At 45.6% G+C, this 24,800-nt stretch overlaps 1 protein-coding gene across 7 annotated transcripts in view; it reads left to right on the top strand.

Annotated features, from left to right (window-relative positions):
- Positions 1–22,054, top strand: part of LOC117611916 (protein groucho) — an 81,686-nt gene extending 59,632 nt beyond the window's left edge. For all 7 annotated transcript variants that reach the window (XM_034340386.2, XM_034340385.2, XM_034340382.2 and 4 more), the window contains 7 exons: positions 2,014–2,039; positions 16,924–17,046; positions 17,118–17,400; positions 17,585–17,840; positions 18,313–18,588; positions 19,011–19,614; positions 19,700–22,054. In XM_034340386.2, coding sequence (XP_034196277.1) covers positions 2,014–2,039; positions 16,924–17,046; positions 17,118–17,400; positions 17,585–17,840; positions 18,313–18,588; positions 19,011–19,614; positions 19,700–19,807 — 1,676 coding nt within the window. In that variant the 3' untranslated portion in view covers positions 19,808–22,054. The remainder of the gene's footprint in view (positions 1–2,013; positions 2,040–16,923; positions 17,047–17,117; positions 17,401–17,584; positions 17,841–18,312; positions 18,589–19,010; positions 19,615–19,699) is intronic.
- The last annotated feature ends 2,746 nt before the right edge of the window (positions 22,055–24,800 follow it).

Here is a 24,800-nt window from a genome sequence, read left to right as displayed (position 1 = left end):
GATTCCGGCGTCGAACGACTGGCAGGTCCGTTCGACATAATATCTGCCCTCCACCATTCATCCGATTCTTTCTAGCCGCTCGTTCCCGAAACGATTTACCGGTACGCCAGCCGAACCAACTCGATGGGACTCTTTTTACAGACGATTAGAAACCGGTATCGTTGGCATTACCATTTCATCGAGGATACTTGGGCAAGTAATGTCCCCTCGGGAGATCGAGACCCCTCGAGCGTGTACGCTTCTCGTAATTCTCTCGGATATTTCTCCCTGTTTTCCTTCGATCGTTCGCTAGCGACGTCCGAAGAAAGAGAGTTTACTCTGCTTGGCGACCGGATCGTTAAACCGATCGGGGACTTATTTCGCGTTTATCGTCGCTACTTCACCCTTTTATGCTCTGCAAACGTTCTTATAAAGCGTCCATTCGATGGACGATAAATTACGCGAACGTAATGGATTCGTAACTCGTCGGCATAACGCGATGGAAATAAAGAGATTAATTTTTTATTTTAATTCTCAAAACCTTTCGCTGTCACGGTCGAAGCGTGCACTTCGTAAGAGCCTCTTCTTGCCGGCTGATATTTCCTGTTCTCTTAATGATCCCGCGAAAGGTGAAGCCGCGTTCCGAAGACGTCTCTGTCCGAGCATGTACACCGGCAAACGAGCTGTTCGCGTTTTAGTAGGAAATTATGCGCGCTCTTCCGCGTCCGTTTACGAGCCGCGGCAGGAAGTTCAACGATCCGGCCCAGGGAAAGAGTTGAAACTGTTTTCTCGCGCTGGCCGAAGCACGCTGTTATTAGATGAAACGAGACGAACGTTGCCAGATTTTCTCTCCTCCTTCTCGCTCCCTGGAAACCAGCTCGAATACTGGTCCATGGAGGAAAATTCACGACCCTTGCGAGTTCGCGGTCCGCCACCCCTCGAGAACTCGGTAATGGCAGCGAGGGTGGATCCTTCCGGCCGTACGCGACGGCTTTCCTTAATTTGCTCGACCATAAAACAGGCGACCGAGCCAGCCCGTTGCGGACTCGTGTTTTATCGACGCGTAAAGCGTGCTATTCCAGGGATTACTTTATTTGTAAATGGCACCGTACACGCCCGCGCATGGAAACTTTACGGCGTCGAGTTTTTCCGCCCACCCGCTGAGAACTGTATCCGTCCGAGGTTTCAGCGATTACGTTGGATTTCTTGTAGACGATGCAACGATACAGGCGTTTAATGCTCTCTCTATAACACGTTAATTCGTGTTTTGTAAAGAAAGTACACGGTAATTTTTGTTCTCGATTATTTCAGTCAATTCCATTAGGTGATGGCAATTTAAATGGTACCAGACGCGAAATTGACTGGTGTAGCCGTTAGGGAGGGTAAAAACAGCTGAAGAAAAGATATCGTTAAGATATTTGCTACGAGACAAAGTGTGCTTTCGAAAGGGATGAAGAACACAGGGGGTTTGAGGAAATCGAGCGAGGGCAAAGTAGGAAGCCGGCTTCTCGAGGACAAAGCTTCTCGTTCAGCATCCTTTCCAACCTTTTTCCCTCGACCCACCTTTTCTTTCATTCACCCTGCCTTCTCGGAAATCTCCTCGGCAGGTCTACCTTCTCTTTTTCGTTCTGCCAGCTTTTTTTTTCTTCCCCTCCTCCTTCTTTCTTTTATCTCGTTCCCAGCGCGGAAAAGATTCTGCCGGCATACCGCTGACTCCGTCAGAGTTAGTTCCGCAATAATCACGAGAAACATTGTGAAGCTTCAATTTCCCGGGAAATACGGTGTCCCCCCGGAGGGAGACACAGCGGTGTTTGAAGTAGGGGAAAAAGTATGCGCTGGATGGATTCGCCCGGTGTGATCAACGGTAAATCTCGATAATTGTCACCGTGTTTCCTCCAATTAGTCTCGCCATTTCCTGAACCTGATCACGCGACGAAAGCAATTTTTTCCAAATACCGTCATCTCGATTAACTTTCGTGAACGTTATAAACGAAACGTAAATTAGATCTAACGATATAATTTTATTTGTTGCAGGTCTGAATCCCGCCGAGGAGAGGCATGTGAGTATCAAATAATTCGAGTAATATATAATTTAGCCAATGGGCAATCGATAACAGTCTATTAATATCAGACACAATTATTCCGATCGTAGAGGAATTCGCGCGTAAATAGCAATATCGATACACGCGACGTTGAAATTCTGTTAAATCCAGCGTGAAATCGACGAATCTCGACGCTGAGCGAAACGATAATCTCATTCGAGAAGTCGATGAACCTTCCCCGCGACATATTCGCTTGCAGAAAGACAGTGGCAGCACTTGTAGACACATATACAAGCAACACGTACCGATAACGTTTAATCTTGATTAAACTTATCGGCTATCAATCTCGATACTCGATTTACTTAACAATTTTTATGCAACGAAACAGTGTGCTATGTGTTGTAAAAAAATTTTCAAAATTTCTCTGCTTGTTTAAATTATTTTTTTATTAAGTCCTCTATAGCCGGTTGGAGGAATTAAGCAAACGTAGAACGATGATCCGCGAAACGTGCGCGATCGGATTTCAAAGAGGGTGGACGAACACGCGTCGATTTACCGTCGTCTGCTCGTCGGGAACGATGGAAACGGATAGGAAGACCGTAAAATCCGAGCGTTTCCCGGGTTTTATGGTTCGCGTGGCGCTTCTCACACCTCGGGTCAGATTTTACCGAGATTGACCGACGGAATCAGAACAGAGAGCAGTATTCTGCTCGAGGAACGACTTTGACCACGTTGAATTTCATCTGGCGAAAGAAATTAGAGCGTGGCTCGGTGAAACAAATAAAATCGGTCGGGTGGGAAAGAACAGAGAAAGGGTGCACGGTATAATAGAGGGACGGAGGGAAGGAACGGTTGAAGAGGGTGAGACGCGTAAAGTGAATGAAAGTGGAAGAACGCGCGAAGAAGAAAGAGAGAAGGCTACAGATCAGGCTTTGGAAGAGGCGGAAACCTGAAATGGACGTAAAAGCCCCGAACAGCAGAACACAGGACCGTAAAAAGCTCGTCGTCGAATACACCCCCGTTCTTCTCCGTCTCGTTATCCTCTTTCTCTGCCCTGTTCGCGCCCTTTACCCCACCTTTGATAGCATAAAGCGCGGCTACAGGGCGCGGCGCGCGTTTATTAAAAGCGCTCCGGGCAGGCGAAAAAAGCTCGAGAGACAGCTCCAGGGGCCGGTGTTGCCGCGTTACGATCTCTCCAGCAGGACACGGGATCGTTTCGCGATCGATCCTCTTGGCAAGAAGTTCGATGCTAGAGTAAATCGATTCAGAGGGAACTGTTATTCCCGATTCCCGTCGCATCAACGATCTTTTGACAGAGAAAATACCAAACGAGGAGAAAGAAAAGGATAAAAAATGAATTGGAAATTTTTGTCAGAATATGAAAGGCACGGGAAATTTTTTGACGTTCGAATTAACGAACTTCTCGCAGAGAAGGGATAATTAAGGTAAAATTATCACGCACCTCTGGTCCTTTGATAACGATTCATTAATTAGTATCGTTTAGGAGGTAAAATTCGAAAGCGAATGATTTTAGTCAGTTTTTACTTATAATTGATAAAATTTGATACGACTGATACTCTATTAATTAATTGTTATATATAGTTCGCAAAAACGGTATTTGTGTAATTGAATCAACTGATACGATTCCTCGGGGTAGGACGATCATTGAATGAATATATCCGAACGTTTTGTAAAATTGATTCGCAATTTACTCAGAGTGGTTATATCGCTCGCGTTACATTTGTCCAGAGTGATTTCCAACGTAATTATCTTTTCGGCGTAGCTCTTTTCCGCACCCGTCATTACGCGCCGGTGTTTTAACAGCGTACACAGCCAGCATAACTTGCACAATTTACCGGCGGTGGCCGTGGCCCGCGGCTGGACCGATAATTAGCGTCCGTTTAATATGCACAATTATTACGGATTGATAATCGGGGCTGCGCATCCATTACACCAGCATTGAGATAGATGGTAATAGGTTTCCATCGGCATTACCCCTCTCTTTCTCTATTCCCTCGTGTTTCTCGCTTGTTTCCGCTCATCCTCCTCCTCTATTTCTATCTTTATCCTCGTGCTTTCATAATGTGTACGTACGAGCTAGCGATGGGACTAATTCGATTATCGTTCGAACATTTTCAATCGATCCAAGGTAATCCTAGTAATCATTTTGAAACGTCAGAAAAATGGACGAGATTCGATGAAAAAAAATACGCCTGTTTATTCGACAATTAACAAATTGCATTCGCTATTTTCCAATTTTTATTCTTTTATAATGCAGTAGGTAAAATTCATCGCGACCAGGTGTCCTCGCTGAATGTGATATTCAATATTCCCGTGTAAATTTTAATCAAGTTGTTCCTCGATCGGTCTACTAATTTTTAATCGATTTTAATTTCATTTGAATCACGTCGCTCGTAATTTAAGTGCTAATGGACTGTTAATCGGGGCATCAACTTTTAGGGCATATAATATTCAAATGCAGCGACAGAGATTATAGGGGATGTAAATTATAATTATCAGCGAACCGGTGTTACGGTGCTATTAATATCGTCAATAAAATCAAACAATTGACACATTTTACCTTAATTAATTGCTGCACGATATCGTCGCGTTCGTCGACCGTTTGTTTTTTCATACCTTTATTAAAAATCCTGTACTAATAAAAATTTCCTATTAAGTGGATCACTTTTTTCTTTAATTTAGAGTCACGAGGGTGTTATTCCCATCGCTACCCCTCTACGTCTCTTTTCAATCTCTTCATCGTCGTTGTTCACACATCTCCGTCCTTCTTTCGGTCCTCCATTTATACCCCATCTTTCTCTCGCTGTCTCCACTTAATCCTCTTTCTCTCCCCGTCTCTGTCCCTTATATCGTTCCCTCTCGCTTTCACCCTTCCATCGAACTTCTATTTATCTCTGTCCCGCAGCCTGGCTCGTCCTTACCAGGATCCCCGGTATCACCACGAGGCCGACGGCTATGAAATTGAAATATGAATGCTAATGGGGTGGTTGGCTCGTGTCGCGTCGTATAATGTTACTGATTGCCGGTACGTCGGTCCTTTTACCCTTTCCCTCGACCCTTCGCGCTGTATCCCTTGTTTCGGATGCTGGGAACAGGGTACGTGACGCGTGTTTCGCGTCTTTCACCCTCGTCTGTCGCGTGTATAATTAGAACCCGAATTAATGATATTTTTCGACCTGATTCTCCCTGATTCGCGAGATAGAAACACGTTGCAAATAGCTACAAAACGCGCGATGTTCCTTGGTTTAAGACTCGCGAGAATTCAAGCAGCACCACTTTCACCGTCCCTTTCTCTCGCGCGAACCTAGCGTACAGAGATTTATATTTGTTTGTTTATCCTCGTTGGATTCTCTGGTTCCGGGCGCGAGCAAACGTTTACTCTCGAGCGAAACGGCTGCGTCGAGCGGCTGGCTGGATTACGAGCGACGCGGGGAGCAATTTAAAATTAACCCGGCTAACCGGAGCGAGCAAGATGCTCCGCGGGGCGATTCGCAAACACGCGAAAACGTGCCGTGAAAGAGGGTTTTAAAGATCCGGCTTTCCGCTACTGCTTCTTCCTAGCAGAGGAAATGTAACGCGCGTGGAATCAGTTCAGAAACGTGACGTTCAGCACGAGGGGTGGGTAGAAAAAAATGCTTAGCATTTCAGATTCTTTTCTTTGAAATTATGCATTATTTACTTTGCAATGTTCTCTCCGAAGCGTCTTTAACTATACATTTTTGTTTTCCATTTCCGTATCAGAAGATAGAAACCTTTCTTTTTCCTCAACGATTCTCATTACCCGATTGAATTTTCATATTCTTTCACCTTTTCGCTGCGCAAACCCCTTTTTCTCGTTCTTCGAAATCCGCCACTTACCCTTTTTCGATCGGATCCTCGGAGCAAGCGTGCACGGTTTCGCGGAATCGTCGCGGAAAGGAATAAGGAAAAGCCGGATAGGGGCGGGGGGAGGAGGGAGAGAAAAGCTGGTATCGTCGAATGGAAAAGCGACGAGGAGAAAACGGAAGAGAACGCGAGTCGTTATTATTCGTGCACCGGTAAGCTCCGTCTTCCCGTTCCCGGAAGAAGCTTTTCTACCCTTCCCTCCGCTCCTTACACCCCCGTCCATTCAAAGCTCTTCTCACGATCCGAAGAAATATTTCCTCGCGCAAAGCGACGAAGCTTCTCGAGAGTGTACGCGCGGAGAAAAATACATAAAAAGTCAGACGAACGGCGTACGATGGAAAAAGAGGGTGAAAATGTCTGCTCGTTTCCGGTGTCTCCTCTAACTGGCACGAGTAGCCGAGGTGTGGACTCATAACCGATTCATGAAACACCGAGAAGAGGCGACTGTTCTCGCGGCTCGCGAGAGAAACGAGCCGAGAGGTAAGGAGGAGAGAAAAAAAAGGGCGGAACGACTGCGGAATATTTATTTATCGTCGTCGCGACGCGTCGGAACAGACGTGTCTTTTTTCCCTCTTTTACTTCTTTTCTTCTTGCAACCGGTGCAGGAGAGAACGAACGTTCACCGCTTTCGGTCGGTTAGAAGCAGACCGGGAAAAGGGAGAAAGAACGAGTGCCTCGAGTTGCACGAGCACGAACTTAATTGAATTTCACGATACTTACGGCCGATCCGAGTAGCTCGCGGCAAATTGTCGCGAAAGCGAGTGGCCCTCGATGCCAATGAGAAAAGTACTCGAGAAGCGACGGCGCATTAATTCGTTCGCGGAGCGAGAACGAGCGGGGAAGCGAGCTGACAGCGAGACACACGGCGGGAAACGAGTCTTTGAGGAGGGCACGATCGCGTCGCGTCTACCATTGCGATCGATCAAAGGCTCGTTCAATATATATTTTTTCTTTTTCTTTTTCATTCCGTTCACTCGTCGAGCCGTTCGAACGCGATCGAACGTTATCCGCGTCTAAATCCACTTTGGCGGCGGTCGCGTGTTTTCTCGCGAACCTTTCAGCGTTAATTAGAGGAGTGAGAGAAACAGGGCAATTGGGAGGAGATCAAAAGATCGTTCTCGATTATTATGATCGTCGAACAAAAGAACCGTGCCTGCAATTATCGATTTCCTCTTTAGGAAAGCCGGTCGCTGGTACACGAATACCGATTAGCAAGGGGCTTAAGAAGAGGCTTGCTTTTTTTATACCTTCGATTGCGTTGCACCCTCGAAAAATCGGTCGCGAATGGAGACGTCGACCATCGATTGTTCCCTCTGTCGCGTACTTTTCCTTGGTATGGCCATTTTCCCGTCGGTTCCCCATTGGTCGACACTCTTTATCCGGCTTTCCTTTCTCTGGCTCGCGCGAATTCACCCTGTTGAACCTTCTGACCCTTTCTGTCTCCTTCTTTCTCTCTCTCTTTTTTTGTTATTTAATCCCATCACAGAGTCGAGCGCACACCAACGAGCCTGTCGCTCGGAGGTCGGTAAATTAAATCTCGAATAAAGTGCAAATAAACGAGGGGGGGTGAGGGTTGAGAGAACGAGAGGGGTTACCTAGCTGGTGTCGCTGCCTGGCGGTGGTCGAAAGTGCGGTGCAAAAAAAACGACGGCGGTGAAACGAGGGTGGAAAAAAAAAGAGGAACGCTGGCCCGGCGGGGGTGTGGCGGATAAAAGAGCGAACTGACGCGAGAGTGTAATTTATTTTAATTAGAGTGGCTGCATTATGTAAGCGGGCGAAGCGTCGATGAAAGGGTTTGAAAGGGTCGGAGAGATTCTGACACCGGCTCCCGACCAACATTGCCTGCTGTCTACCCCTTCCCACCCCTTCCTCCGCAACCTTTCCCAAAGACCCCCGGAACAGACTAATTCACTTCTGCTTCAGCCAACGGTCCTGATTGAACGTTTGAAAAGACAGTTGCGAAAAGAGGGATGCTTTTGAAGCGGTATACGAGATCTCTCGTTCGAGACTATTCGGAACACGAACCGTTTACCGATTACTACTTTCCATCGCGAGAATGACGAGGGAAAGTTGTCGGCTCGAAAGGGAGAAAAATTTCGTGGTAAAATTTCCAGCTGAAATCGAAGCGACAGATGCGAGATGAAAATCGAGTTACCCGCTCGAGGGATGGAATTTAACTTATAAACAGAGAGCAACACGCTTGCGCGAGAAACGCGTACCGGTGCGAAAGAAGAGAAGTGGTTGTTGGAAACGCTACCCCGAGACGCTCATCGTCGGAAACACCGAGGGGTTGTTCTTCCTCTCCGCGGACAGGGTAGAGAACTAGCGATCCCAGCTGCCTTACCGACACCTCTGATCTCGTTAGGGGCGCATTAATTAATTTACAAGATGGCGGCGGTAGGAACGATGACGAGGACGGTATAAGAGAGACAGCAGCCACTGTGTAAAGTAGAGACGGCAGGGTTACGGGTAGCACGGTACGTTTTAATTACTAATTGAAACGTTCCCCTGCCAACCATCCCTCATCCCTTTCACCCAACCCCCTGTTCATCCTACAGCTTCAATCCTATAACTCCGCTTCCTCTCTGTCAGTTTCCTCGTTCCTGCTTCCACCCTATTCGTGACGTAGCCGATTTTACCTCACCACCCTGTCTTAATATCCGGCTCCGTTGGGGGTACTTAATATTTTTAAATACTTTCCACTACACCCTCTCTTTCTCCCTTTTGTCCTTTTTCTTTCCGTCTCGTCTCCCTCGTTATATCATCCCTCGAACCACGGCGGATGATGGTTTCGACCCCCCAAGTTCTCGCAGCAACACCGATACACCGGAATTTATGGGAAGATAAATCCGTGGTAGCCGCGAATTAATTAATTAAAAACATCACGCCGCTCTTAATGACATTCCCCTTTCTTCTCTTCCGGGTCTCGTCTTTCGCCCGATTCTTCTTCAATCTTCCCTACCATGTTTCGGCTTCGTCGAATCAGCTATTCACACCGATCCGTCTCGTCTCGCGCGAACATTTGTTATGGAAATCAAGGTAATACCATCACCTACGAGAACAGCCCCGCTAATGGCCACTTTTCTCGTTAACCGAAGCAACAGTAGCGCTCGTTTTTACGAGACACTTCGGGGGATTGTTATCTCTGTATAAACAAAATCTCCTGAAGACTCTTGCTAACTCCGTTCGACCGTCGAGCACTCCTCGAACTTCTAACGAAGCGCGCTGGGCTTAATAAAGCTTGCTAATTCGAAGTCGAAGAAAGAATATATTTCTTCGTTTTATTCGAATCGTTAGAAGTTTCCGCAATTTTAACGATAAAATTTGACAAATTTATATTCTCTTGACTTGATTTCAAGCTGCGATTCAAGAGACGATAATCGATCTCGACAATAGCCGGAGAAAGGTGAACCGGAAACAACGATGGTAATAATAGAAATGAAATTGACACAGCGTGGAATGGCGGGGTAGTTGTTAGAAAGGTTCCAGAGGCGCGGCCCAGGATAATTCGAACAGTTCCGCGACATTGAATCGTTTCGTTTCGCTCTTTTACGATCGATTCGTTCGGCTTGCGTTTCGTCACGTTTCGCCCGCGTCGATATTTACGCTCGCCATTCATCGCGCTTCGTGGGACGAGGGTGCGCGCACGTTAATTTAATTGCGAAACAAGAAACTCGACGGTGCTGTCCTGGTGCCGTGGTATTCGTTCACGCACGCACACGTCACGCCGCGAAACGTGAAAACGCTCCGCGAGCGTGACCACCAGCCGCGTGAATAATTCGCCATTCGTTTCGCGTCGAGAGCTCTAAAGGTTCCGTCGAATAATTGTAACGCGGCGAAGAGGTTCGTTAATCGTGTCAACAGGGCGCGAATGTTGAATCTTCTTAACGGGAATTTTTATTTCGAAAAGGATGGATGTTTTAAAAAAATTGTCAGAGTTAACCGGGAACGAAGCGGGATAAATGAAAAGTTACGAAGGGTGTCGAGGACGAGTAATTTCGAGGCAGGAAGTTCGGGAACATCGCCATCGGTTTGATAAAAATTAATTTTTCCCTGTGGTCGACGAGTCAAGGCAGAGGATAAAGTCTCTTCAACCGAATGAGAGCCATCGGCCTCGAATACCGTGCGTTTCATCGTTCTGCACGCACTCACACACGTGCCGCGTGGCGGAGTCACTCTTTTACGACTCACGGCACGTTTAACGGCCGACTAAGCTTTTTAATAATTCGCCGACCGGTAATTAGTTCGTAATTTAATGAGGCGGCCGTAAAACTCCGCCCGGGGCCACCGACTCTCTCCGACCGCCCCGTAATTACGTCTCCGTATATATTTCACAATATAATCGTCCGCCTCTGAACGCGTTCGTGTTTTTTGAAACGGCTGGTAGCAAAATCGAATGAATTATCATCCTAAACCCTTGAATTTCTTTCTCCAGAATTTTGTTATGCTTTCGATTAAATCAATTATTCCGACGAACTTGTTTATGAAAATTCAATTATTCAGCGTGCAATTTGAACTAATTCGATAGCACAGAACCTTGGAATCGATATTGTACCAATGGAGGTTTGTTAATATTAAGTTCCGAGGGAATGAGAAAAATTTGACCATCAGCCTCGAGATTTTAATTAATTTCCTACGAATATCCTTCCGGCGTGACGTTCGAAATCAGCTCGATACAGCGGCCTGTCACCTCGATCACAGTTAGTAATAATACACGACACTCCGCCCACCCAACGGCGTGTCCGTATTCAACCATCGTCCACGGTACATCGTGGCTGGTAACCGGTGTACGATCGAAAATGTTCATAGCCCATTTTCGTGCCGGCCATAATTCATGTATTATCGATAGCCCTGGTACATTGGCTAGGAACACGTGTAAGATCGAAAGTAGGCAGGATCGTAGGGTCTAGCGTGGCCGGTTAACAAGATTCCTACATGCAGTCCGTCGATGGTAAGGGGCGGTTTCGGTAAAGGGTTGCTCGTACGTGTCCCGTCAAGGGTACAGCGTTTAACGTTTTCGCGATAGTAGAATTGAAGTCTACTCTGGCCGTCTTCCCGTCGGGATATACTGCCGCCATAAATCAGTGGTTCGATCGGCGACGGCCGGTCGGTCGATCCTCTTCTTCTTCATTCACCGCTGTCCGTTCCTGGAGTCTCGCTGCCGATGCCACGCCACCGGGACGCCTATTAACTGACTTTTTTGCGCCGCGTAATGAGCTTAAAGCGGGCACGGTTTGCGAAGCCATTCGTTAGGGCCGAAGAGCGCGTCGGTAATCGCGCGAGAATGCGCCTCTCCTCGGGCATTGTTGCGTACGACCTCCATCTTCTATCTATCTTCTCCTTTCTCTCCTTTTCTAACCATTCACTATCCCTTTCACGTTTCTTTCTACCCCCCCAGTCGTGTCTCGTTCCGATTTCTCTAACTGCCGAAGGAAGAGCCGAAGAAACGGGCGAGATAATAGGGGAGAAGCCCGGCACTGTCGAGCACACGAAATAAAGCGACGATCGTAATCCACCAGGGGCGTTTCAATTACCGGAACTCTTCCCTTTCTTCCGCTCGTTCGTCTCGTCTCCACGCCTGTGTTCTTCTTTTCTCCTGCTGGCCGCTTTTTCTTTTTCCACCACGTTTACTCTACCCCCGGCACCCCTCTGTCTTCCCTTTGATGGCGCGATAAAAATGTTTCCTCCTACCCCTCGCGACGGATAACACGCAACCACTTTATGGCAGGCTATTCACTTTCTTCCTTTTGCGATCTTACGCCGTCGTCGCGACTAATACACGGGGCGTTTTCAATGTTTCCGGACTGGTTATTTCACGTTCCGACGTCAATTCCTTTGCAACGTCGTGTCTTCGGAAAGCTCGCGACAGGAAAATGTCCGCGAGCAGGGGAAAGAAATTCAATCTGGGAAAAATATTTGTTCTTCCGGAGGCTATCATCGAAGCCCGACGGTTACCAGCAATTTCCTCGATGCATCCAGCTGCGTCGGTCTCTGTATCGCCGAATGGAAAAAGAAAGCAATCGTCGCGGTTTCTGTATTCGATAAAGCCGCGAGACATAGAATATCGCTCGGCCCGTTTGTGTATTTCGCTGCCGCGGTCAACGGCAGACGAGCAACCAAAAACGAAAGCAGCGAAATGCCGGAAAAATGAATGGACAAAACGAAGAGATAGCCCGGGGTCACGAAGATACGAAGGAAAAGGAAATAAAAAGTGAGGGGGGAGTGATTCGATGCATATTGCAGTCGGTCTGTTCTCGCGATACCGGATAGCACGCGTTCGCCGTAAAACCTGTCGTTCTGCCGTGGTTTCAAGTAATTGGCCGCAACGGTAACGTCGATGGGAAACGCAGCCGCTTCGAGGTCGGTCGAACGATAACGATAACAATAATATCGATCACCCGGGGACGGTTTGCGGCAACGACGAAAGGGACAGGGACGAGTTGGCGGAGGGGTGGTGTAGGTAGAGTCGCGGAGGGTGGCGACGACGAACCACTCGGAGCGCGTTGTTGCATAAAATTGTAAAGCCCGGACCGACGGTGGCGGCGCCGCGGCGAGATAGCTGCAAACAGAGGCGAGTTAATTTAAAAATGCAAATTCCACCGCAGGGCTCTTCTCCTCCCCCGACCAATGAGGAACGGCTGAGCGGGGACAGAGGTGGCGGGGTGAGACAGCGTGGAAAAGGGATGGGAAACGAAAAAAAGAGGGTAGAAACAACGGTGTGCTGGATAGTCAGAGAAAACGGCACCGGGCTCGATGGAAAATGAAAACTAACTGTTTACGATGTAGGCTACAAATTGTTTTATAAACATATATTTTTTGAGGGAATTTCAAAATATCAGAAAAAGTTTCATAAATCGATGTTCTTCATGTGACAGCAGCCGTCTGACTAGTGAACGTCTATAACTACTTGAGTGCAACGAACGTTTTCGAATCCTCTTACCGATGGACTTTTACTTTGATCACCTTTAAACTTGTGAAAATACTTTTCGCCAAATTTCTAGTTCGACGCAATCAACGAATAATGAAATTAATGGACTGTTGTATAATATAATGAAATAGATCGAGGTTCGAAAAATAAAAGTTCGCGTTCACTAATTGCCGCGATGATGGATGCTCGCGGTGACCCAGTGACATGTGGTTGATTCCAGAAATCGGTTGCTGGTATTCCCGGGGGTCCCATTAAAAATTCCATGCATCCTCGAGTGAGGTTGCCGTCCAACGTAATCACGGGCACCGGCGAAATTACGCTTGCGCGGTAACATCCCGATGAATCTTTCTATCACATTGCGCTCGTGATTTTGATAAGTAAATTAATGGTTAGTGGGAGAAAGAAAGCGAATAACCAATTGCTACTTTAACGAATACATACATAAAATTTTTATTATAATATAAATACATTTTCTATTCAAACATTGATAGACATTTTAATTAGACGATAAATTTTTGTTAAATGATCAATCGGTCGTCCCGATGAATAATAAACCTCTGGCAATTCAGCCACGTTGAATCGAACGATCTGAAGAAGGCACGTACTCGAATGAAAAGCTCTTGATCTGTGCACTTAGATAGCTATAAGCAGGAGTGTCGGTTTCGCACGGTCGAACGATTCTTCTTGCGAACATGGGCGTCGGGTTGAGAACCTCTGGGTGCAATCTTGTACCAACTGGGGTTTGCGGGGTCTTGGGAGACGCGACTTCGGTTCGTAACCTCCTCTCTTGGGGTCCTGGCTACGACGAGGGTGGAGTGAGGAATAGGGAAACAGGCGAACCGTGGGATGGTTGAGGCGGAATACCGTGGGGGTGAGTGGGTAAGAAGACTACTTGGCGAGTGGAGGAAGGCGGAAAAGGAAGGAGTAGGATGGAGGTAGTCGATGGCTTGGGATATATCCGTAAGGTCGGCGCTGGTTCGATGGTATGGGTGACGGTGGTTGGGTTGAGACGAAGCGTCGTGGTGAAGGAGTCGCTCACTCACTTACCACCCTCATGGCTCCGACCACCAACCCCAATACCGCGCACACCACCGATCTTCCCTTTCCTTTCCTCCCTCAGCAACCACCACCAGCATCTCTGGCTGCTGCTTCTGCCGTTGCTTGCCAACTTGCTCGCCTACCTCTGCTTGCTTGCCTGCCGGCAGACCAAGTCGTCCCTAACACTACAAAATCTATATATCTACCGTGTACCCAACACCCTCGTCCCCCGGTCCTCTTTCCACCTCTCGCTTCCTTTTCAGGCCACCCCTTTGAGAGCAACCGACTGCCTCCCCCCTCCCTATTGATCGTGGCGCGAGAACCCTCTTTGCTGGAAAGCCTGCTACCGTCTACCATCCCGACGGAGGCTACCTAGGTGTAAGTAAACTTACGCGAACGAAGGTCGGATCGCGTACACGCGTAACCTGGAGAAATACACAGGGGAAGAGGAAGCGAGAAATAACGAGACCGGTGACAGAGAACGTCGAGTGCTTTCGGTGTTTCGATGCGTTCGCAGACTGGGTAGATAAGGCTTCCGAATACACCGAAGCGGGTTCGAAAGGTATTGTGCGAAGGAAAAATTGATCGCAGGGAGGAAAGGACAACGCGTGTCTGGTGAAACAGTTCGGATAAACGCGGAGAAAAGGAAGCCGATAAAATATGAACGAACGGGGGATCGAGTAAGGTGTAGGTAGCACCGAAATGATCGACTGGAAAGAGTATCGTGTTGGCAAAGTGGTAGCCTCTCAGACACGGCAGTGAAGCTTGCCAGCCGTTTCGTTCCCTCGAGGCAGCTACGAAAGAGAGGATAGTACCGTGGCATAAAAATTCTATGACACGTCGAAACTTTGGCAACGACGATTCATACGGTTCCTTTTATCCGCGCCAGCCAACCATCCCGATTCTTCGAAACTTATCTCGCGCTAACCATCTCCGTTCCGACATAAATCCAAAGATCTTCAGAGATTCCTCGCATTTTTATGATAATGCCTCGCCTCTTCGTATTCTTTTCGCGAGATATCTCTTCCGTTCTTCTTCCGAGGGAGAACGGATCGTTCTCGGAAATATCCAGTCAAACTCGTTGTTCCCCACTTCTCGCCTGTTTTCTTTTACCCTCGATTTATCCGAGAAAAGGAGATCGCGCCGAGACGCGTACTCTTCGGCTCTCGTCGAGGCTTTCCTTTCCAGGAACACGACAGTCGTACCAGACCGACTGCAGTGGCTGCTGCTCGGATAAATAGTGACTGGCCATTACCAGGTAACGAGAGAGAAGTAGCTTCTTCCTTTTTTTTCCCCCTCCCTCTCTGTCCGCAGAGAAAACGAATCCCACTTCTCGTGTTCTTTCGTTCGAGAAAACTCGAGCGGGGCACGTAATACGGCTCTTCGGGGATTCCTTCCTTCCTTTGAGAAGTCGTTGGACGCGAGCGTGTGTTTTCTTGCGTCTTTCCCGGGAATTCGCTTCCCTTTCCCTTTGTTCTCGCTCCTTTTTGTCGAACGAATCGTTTCGACTCTGCGAGATATCCGACCTGGAAATCGAAGCGAATTTTTCGATGTTCCCGGATTGCCTTCGCCGCGTGCCTTCGCCGCACCTTCCGGTTCGCCCGGATAATATCTCGGAATACCATTCTTTTTCTACCAGTTGATGATCCTTAGCCGCGATAAGAGGGTGAAACGAAAGAAAATTACTCGTAAATCCTGTGAAATGTTTCTTTGGCAAGGCGTTGAAAGATGCGAAGCGTAAGCTACGATAACGTGAATAAATGGAAAAATATCGTCGCCGTGGAATTGCCTGAGAATAACGAAGGATTTTAACTGAGCGCGGAGTCTTGAAAGAATAACCGTCGCGTCGGTTTCCTAAATCACCCTTTCATTTCCCTTTGGTCGACGCATGGGTTCTCCAGACACGGGCAACATTGGGTGGGACGATACCGAGGCGTCGGGGTAATGGACCGAGCCAGAGGTGGCAGTGGATGAGAGACGAAGGGTAATTGAGAAGAGGAGATTTACTTTGGGGTCGGGAGAGGTTGCGAGAGGGTAGTTTACGGTGTTGCTGTGGATGGGGCGTGCAGTTATCGGGGACTCCCCTCGCCGATGAAGAGGAGAAAGAGACGCCATTTGCCGTATCGACGACAAAACTGTCGCTCGTAAAACTTCTTGTCGATCATATCTTCGATCACTTTCGGGACCTTCGTATCTCCGAGGTATTGGCAGCAGCATTTTCGAGACCGATTCGTATCCCTTTTCTGCGGAGAAGATAGTTCAGAAGGGAAGATCTCTCGGAAATTAATAGACTCGATAGATTATTTTTGAAAAGTGGATAAAAACGTATTCGCATCGAAGGTTTCGAAGCAAACAAAAATTGCTTGTCTCGATTTTTATAGCCGACACCTTTCAGTTGAGTCAACGATTTTTCTGTTATTTACCTTTCCGCTTTTTCTCGACGACGTACGTGGTGGAATCGTGGAAGGAAGCGTAATTAAATTGCCCCTCGGTACATCGACGGAAAAATATTTCTCATTTAATCGTGAGACGAAAGAATTTCAAACATTTTAAACACGAGTCTCGACACTTCCGTTTTCTTAATCGTCGCGGGGAAAAATCGTTATCGTCAGATGAAATAATACAACGAAATCGACTACCATTATTCGAAATGAAACCAGGATATACACCAGGTCGGGAGGATTTCTCGCGATAAATTTTAACGCCCATTTTACGACGTACTTTCCCCTCGTCTTTGCTCTCTTCAAACAATCATCCTATGACAGATGCGTGTAACCTGACAACGATTACTTTTATCCGACAATATTTACCGTTTCTGATAAGCGATCGATAATACCGGAAAGAACTGTTTGATAGTTTCAACATTATCTCGAAAATATTTGTTCCCTCTGTTTGAAATGTACAAGTGGTTCTTGTAATTAATTCTAAACATTTGAAAGGTGTTGCGAATTGCAAATATTGAAATGAGAGGTTTTATCGATTGAAATTGCAAACATCGGTCTATATTTTTGTTAATTTTATTTGTTACAGAGAAACTCGATATCACCGGCCGAACGTGAAAAATACAGTAGGCCACGATCACCAGACCCTCAGCACCACGATCACGTTCCCTTGAAGAAGATGAAGAAAGAACAGGACAAAGACATGGGCCATGTAAGTATCCCAGAATAGTTCTTCCTCCAATGGTAATTCCTTAGTAAAACGGTACATCTTTTCCCCGACAGCAAAGCGATGGTGAAAAGAGCGACCAGGACCTGGTAGTCGACGATGCGAGCGAAGGACCAGGGAGTCCTGCGGCGAATGGCACCTCGTCGCCAAGAGAAAACGGCCTCGACAAACTTGGTCCATCCTCGGTGCCTTTGAACAGCCAGGTGAAAAAAGAAGCGCCACCACCTTCGCCGAGAAGCGGAACGAGCAGCAATGCGAGTACACCTTCGGCTAAGAAGATGGAAGAAAGGGAGAAACCGACCACACCGATCTCGAAACCTGTCACACCTACGTCAGCAGGTTCGTTTAATGTCGTTAAAATTCATTTTAATTACAGAACACTTAGGATCTCGTTGATAACTTTGATAGAAAATTAAAAACATTAAGAATCTTTCTCGTCTACGTCGATCAATCTTTCGGGTTTCTGTCGATCATTCCGATGGAAAGTAGATGACAAGTCTGATGATGAATGTATGGTCGACAGGTGGTAGCAGCTCCGGCTCCGGTGGTCTGAAACCATCGAGTTCCAGCAAACCGCTGGTCTCGGCTTCGGCGGTCGGCCCTTATCCGCCACACTATCCGCCGCCGCATCATCCACCCGCAGGACCCCATGTGGACATGTTGGGTTATCCTCCTGCACTGAACGGATATCCCGCAAGACCGCCGCTTCAGCAACTGTACGATCCTCATGGAAGCATGAGGGCACCTCTCGGACCTCTCGGCGTACCTGGTGGCAAACCGTGAGTACTTTCCTAACCCGTCGATTAATTCCTCATCTCGTTAAAAATAGGATAATAAAGCCGCGAGTTCGGTGGATGATTCGTGAAATTTCTAAAATTAACTACGATCTAAATATTATATCAATTAGCGGTAACAATCACTGTGGAATATCCCAATTAAAATCGGGTAGCGTCATAGTACACGAATTTCATTATGATCCATTGTTTTGCTATGACTGACAATCGTTCGTTTCGTATTCGGAACATTAATGAATACACAGTCATTTCCGCGAAACTTCAAACTTCTAATTAGCATGGCATAAGTATACGTTTCTGTCATTAAATCGACCATTTGATATGCAATCACCTGATCCTACGGAATGTAATTTTTTTCGCGAGACCAATTATCCGTTCAGACGACGAACGATTGCGAGGTTAAATAAAAAGTATGAAGGAGTTATTTAAAGTCGTTTTGTATTTCTTTGTTCGCCAGGGCGTACAGTTTCCACGTATCGAGCGAAGGGCAGATGCAGCCGGTTCCCTTTCCACCTGATGCTCTAATTGGACAAGGAATACCGCGTCATGCGCGCCAGATAAATACCCTGACACACGGGGAGGTGGTGTGCGCGGTAACGATCTCAAATCCAACTAAATACGTTTACACCGGTGGCAAAGGATGCGTCAAGGTCTGGGACATCAATCAGGGCGGCAGCGGTAGCGCGAAACACGTTTCGCAGCTTGATTGCTTGCAACGAGACAACTACATCAGGTTGGTTGAACGCCACGCCAACACGTCGCATTAACTTTCCGCTCGGTCTAGCAAACGCGGCGACACGTTACCGTTGCTGAATAAATTCTGATTAGGCGTTCGTTGAGCGATATTGCGGTCTCGTTTGCCGCCGCTCTCGAAATCATTTCAACCTCTCCGAGTAACAACCGCTACGTCTTTGACACGTGTATCTCTCTGACTAATTAGAGAAGCTTTCGGTGTATTCGTCTCGCACGTGTTGATATCGATTAGCGTCAAAAGCCAACCCTGTTCTTGATAATATTTGAACTTTCGATGATGACACTCTTGAAAGGTTCAAACGTTACGAACCCAGACCGTGTGAATCTAGAGTCACGTAATTAATTCTGAGATATTATATCTGAATTTACCGATACAATTTTTTGTTTCTACGATAAAAACAGATCGGTGAAGCTGCTACCAGACGGTAGAACCCTAATCGTAGGCGGCGAGGCGAGCAACCTAAGTATCTGGGACTTGGCGAGTCCAACGCCGAGGATCAAAGCAGAATTGACCTCGAACGCTCCAGCATGCTACGCTTTAGCAATCTCCCCAGACTCGAAAGTTTGCTTCAGCTGCTGTAGCGACGGCAACATCGCTGTCTGGGACCTGCAGAATCAATCTCTGGTCAGGCAGTTCCAAGGACACACGGATGGAGCGTCTTGCATCGACATATCAGCCGACGGGTCCAAACTTTGGACCGGTGGGCTGGACAACACGGTACGTTCGTGGGACCTTCGCGAGGGTAGACAACTACAGCAACACGACTTCACCTCGCAAATATTCTCTCTTGGCTACTGTCCGACCGGTGAGTGGTTGGCTGTGGGTATGGAGAACTCAAACGTGGAAGTGCTTCACGCGACGAAGCCGGACAAATATCAGCTTCATTTGCACGAGTCCTGTGTACTTTCGTTACGTTTCGCTACCTGCGGCAAGTGGTTCGTCTCGACCGGCAAGGACAATTTATTAAACGCCTGGCGCACACCGTACGGCGCCTCGATATTCCAGGTAACATTTCAACCTTTTATCTCCCAATTTCTTTTGATACGGATATTGAACGGTAAATTAACGAAATCATTTCGTTCTGTTTCAGTCGAAGGAGTCCTCTTCGGTGCTCAGTTGTGATATCTCCACCGATGACAAGTACATCGTGACCGGATCGGGCGATAAGAAGGCCACCGTGTACGAAGTAATATACTGAACTATCCGTTCGACGGGATACGTGTACGATCGAAACACCGGATGTTATCGAATACGTCACGTTTCTCGAGTAATCGTTGGTGTTAAAGAAAAGACGGAGCTCGGTTTATACCGGCGAAATAAGATGTGTTCGAAACATGTGAAGATGTTCCAAAGGACTTCGAAAACGGAAGAATGTAGAAAATTGAATTTTATCCCGATGAAACTATCGTTTTGTGAATCGTGCGATACTCCGTCAACGTGTGTTATATTTGTTAAATTCGGAGTATACGTGTCAGCTTACGTGTTACACAGGAGGCGAAGAAAAAGCTGTGAAGAACTGAAGTTACATTATATAGATATGAATATATATACATAAAAGGTGGCAGAATGTTTTTTGCTATTTAAGGTTGTATAGAACGCATGGTTATAAATAGGCCTGATAAATGACGACGACGATTGAGAGACTATGCGTGATTACGTGATCTTTTACTATCGTTTGACTTCGAGCAGGAAGTCGCTTGTGTAATATGTTACTAATGTAATATAGAATTTTACGATAAAGTATCATAATTGCGACCGTGAGAGATGCAAGGTGAAATGTTATCGGTAAATTACCGTTGCGTGATGTCCTCGTGCTTTTACTATCGACGAACGAACGAACGAACGAACGTAGATACGCCTGAGAAACTTGTATGAAAGCGGCACGAAATAGAGGTATAGATCCGTCTGAAGTGTAAGATTCTGTCTCGTGTTGCAAGATTCTACGTAACGTATGAAACACAAGACAGAGGATGAACGAAATAGCTGAACCGTAGATCTATGAACCGATGTAATTTTCATCGCGCTAAGATGTATAAAGGAAGCTGAGAACGTTGCGTGTGATCCTTGATATTTCAATTAAGAAGAGTATAAAAATTCCTCCCCTTCGCCCCTTCGCTCTCTTCTCCGCCCCAAACAAATTTATATTCGTATAGGATCTCGTTGAGTTCGAATTTTATTCTTTCGTTGCTCGTCTAGTACGAACTAGTTTCGTTTGCTCGTAGCGTGAACTATGCGTTCGGTAACTGTGAGGAAATTGTGAAAGGCACGGAAGGATAAAAATGCAACAACACATTCGATCTCTCGGCATTCTCTGTAGGAAGCACGCGTTAACGGACAACGTATATCGAAGCTTTTTCCTGTTATATCGTGTTCCTAGCAAGATGCGATATTTTTCAGTACATCGAATCTTCTTGTCAAAATAATTTTCCACGATTCCACGCAATCTTTCCGTCGATGTATCTTTTATTCTTGGTACATTGGTAAAATCAGTTTTCATTCGTACGATACTTTGCATAATCTATCGATCGGGAAGAGAAAAAGTTTCGTAAGTTGTCCACGTGGTATAGGAATTCAGACGTATCCGATACGATAGAGACGAACCGACGAATGAATTCCGAGCATCGGATGCTCGCGAACGAAGGGCTGCGCTCCATAGACACGTATCCGCGGGATGTTCGAACAGAATATTTTTGTGACTGTCCACGACGACCTTTTTAGGATTTAATTTTAGCAAGTCAATCGACGAGACGCGTATGTCGGTGATTGATTTTCTATCGCAACCGGAACAAATTGAAGGTATAATAGTACACGCGGTAATTGAATTTCTTGAGATGCCTGCGAGACGGCGTATGATTAAAAATTAGGATAACACTAATAGGTAGCGCGTTATTATTCGGATCTTGAACGGTGAAAGCAGGGGATGCATAATGGAGATTTATATTTTGTTACAGGAAAGACACACGTTTTACATTCGCTGTGATCGTCGTAGAATCGACGCTGTATACTGCCTCGCGATCATTTAAAAAAAAAAAGAAAAAAAAATAGGAAGTTAATCGTGAATTTATTTGAGAAAATTGGAAAAGAAAAATAAACGTAGAAATCGAGAAAGCAGACTAAGATTTTCGACGAGCACAGCTCCGACGATAGACCAATAGAAACAACGATACCTCAAGAAGACTCAATAGTTAATTATCTCTTTAACTTGTACAGAATCGATATTCTTTTACAGTGAATGATACACATATGCCCACGCATACACACATACGCACCGGGAAGACATCGACAAAATATGAAAATATTTCACAGCAGCGAAATCGTGATTCAACATCCGCACCATCAGTTAACAGTTTATAGTCTCGCTCGTTCATTGAATTGTGTCTCCGTGTTCGCAATTTTGCACTCCGTGTGTACGAAAGTAAAAAAAGCAAAAAAAAAAAAATAATAATATGCGTTTCCAGCCAGAACAAGATGACAAAAGAAAAAAACGAAGAAAAGACAAGCGTTAATCCTTTCCAAGCACAGTTCATGTTGTTCCTATAGCTACGCGAAAATTGTTTCTTTCGACAATTAAATCATCTATATCTATATAAATATAACATTTTATTTACTACCGTTCAACCCTTCTTTCAATCCTTTCTCATTGTATCAATAAGATTTTAGTAGATAAGAATAGAAAATTAGAAAGTAGAATTCAAAAGTTACGGACCCTGAAGCACCGGTGACCTCTACAGAGTGTGTTCACCCTGCTTCCTTTATATTCCTGCAATCCTTACATCTCTGCATTTTTTACATCCCTACTTTCTTCACATCCCTTACATCTCTGCATTTTTTATATCCCTACTTTTTTCACATCCTTTACATCTCTGCATTCTTTACATCCCTTACATCTTTGCATTTTTTACATCCCTACTTTCTTCACATCCCTTACATCTGTGCATTTTTTACATCCCTACTTTTTTCACATCCCTTACATCTCTGCATTCCTTACATCCCTACTATCTTCACATCCCTTACATCCCTGCATTCCATACATTCCTGCTTTCTTTATATCCGTGCATCCACAACATCCTTTACATCCCCGCAACCATTATATCCCGAAATTGCATAAATTCGGTATAAATTATGGCCCTCTGGCGGCAAAAATTGGAACTAAATCCTCGATGTCGAATCAGCGCCATCTGGGGGCAGAAAAAGGAACTAAACCATGCTGAAATTTTGGCCCTCTGGCGGTAAAAATTGGAACTAAATTTTCAACGTCGAATCAGCGCCCCCTGGTGGCAGAAAAAGGAACTAAATCATGCTGTAATTTTGGCCCTCTAGCGGCAAAAATTTGAACTGAAATTTCGAAGTCGGATCAGCGCCCCCTGGCGGCAGAAAAAGGAACTAAATTTTGCAAAAATTTAAATTTAAAATTATTTTTCACGAGACTTTACTTACCTTTACTTACCTTTACTTACCTTTACTCGAACCAGTGGCCATAAGTATATTATTTATATAGTTATTATACGGGTTGAAAGGATACAAGAGATGCAGGGAGAATTCAGGACTGTAAGGGATACAGAGATATAAAGGGTACAGAGATGTAAGGGATGCAAAAATGTAAGGGATGCCGAGGTATAAGGAATGCCGGCATATACGAGATGCAGGAATATAGGGAATGTAGTGATCTAAGGGATACAGGGCTGTTAAGGATGCAGCCATGTAAGGGATGCAGTGGTAAAGGGTTGGGCCTCATGAGGCCCTTAAAGACAAAAAAATAATAAATAACTGGGAAGGTTGAACCGGGGCCCATGAAGAGGGATAAGATAATAAATGACTTGGGAGGATGATCCACGCGAGGCCCGAAAATAAGGGTAAAATAATAAATAAAAGGATAAAATAATAGACGAGGCACACATATGTAATGGAATCAACATGTTCATGCTCCTAGTGAATTTATTCAATAAGCTATAAAGATAAATACAGCAAATCCTTCCTTTTAATAACGCGGTGACATGTCTGTAACTGAACTATATTAATAAAATTGTATTAGGTTTCTTTCCATAGATCAATTCGACTTATCAATTAATTTCCAGGTAGTCGGTAAATTGTCGCGCAGGTTCCGCCATTTCTCGATAGATGGCGCTGGTGTTGTTTCCCGAGTCACTTTTACCGCACCTCAAACTGACATCTAAAATGATCCAATTTTCACTTCCTTTGATTCTATTTCCTTTTTAAATCAGTCAAAAGCAGCACAAAACTGAACAATTATTATTGTAATTGTTTGACAAACTTGTATTCACTTCATGCACTTTGGTAAATAAATCATTTGAAAAAAGCAACTGCGTTATTATTTAATTTACCTAATTTTATTGCTAAGTTATGTATTTAATGCTCGTAATTTCTGTTCTTAGCTATTTATTTAATTGACTTAAATTCTTCTATCATTTTAGTTATTGAATGTACTTAATTTCGTTTCAGGGTCCCTGACACCCCGGCTGCTGTAATGTTAGTATGCAGTATCACGGTTGCTCGGGGTCCCGAATACCCCAAGATGATATGTCGTTATGCAGTGTCGCCGATGCCTCGGGGTCCTTGACACCCCGAATGCCAGATTGTCGGTATGCAGTGACGCCGGTGCTCGGGGTCCTAAACACCCCAAGATAATATATCGGTATGCAGCGTCGCTGTGCCTCGGGGTCCGTGACACCCCGTGGTGATATGTCGGTATGCAAAATCGCCGGTGCTCGGGGTCCCTGACACCCCAAGATGATATCACGTCGGTATGCAGAGAGCGCCACTGATGCATCGGGGTCCTCGACACCCCGGATACCAGATTGTCGGTATGCGGAGTGTCATCCGTGCTTTGGGGTACCTAACACCCCAAATGATATCGGTCGTTCTCATTGCACAGCAGTTTCAGCCACTTGTGTATAGATGGCGCTGGGGTAGAATTTTAAAAATAATTAATGGTCGTCTTTTTAAAGTACAAATTACCTAAAGCACTGTTCATAACAAGCCCATAACAAAGAAAAGTATTGAAATATACTGAAAAACAACAAAATAGATAGATGATGCCATATATTTGAAACAGAATTCCTGCTGCTCTTGAACTGTAGTGGAAGAAAGTAGAACGTTTATTCTAATGAAAGGAGAAAAGGATCAAAGACAATAAAATAACAAAAATTTAATTTTTATCATATCTGTATTTG

The sequence above is a fragment of the Osmia lignaria genome, chromosome 10, assembly GCF_051020975.1.
Source record: "Osmia lignaria lignaria isolate PbOS001 chromosome 10, iyOsmLign1, whole genome shotgun sequence".
Classification (NCBI taxonomy): Eukaryota; Metazoa; Arthropoda; class Insecta; order Hymenoptera; family Megachilidae; genus Osmia; species Osmia lignaria.
Note: the sequence above shows the minus strand (reverse complement) of the source record. Positions and strands in the feature narration are given on the sequence as shown.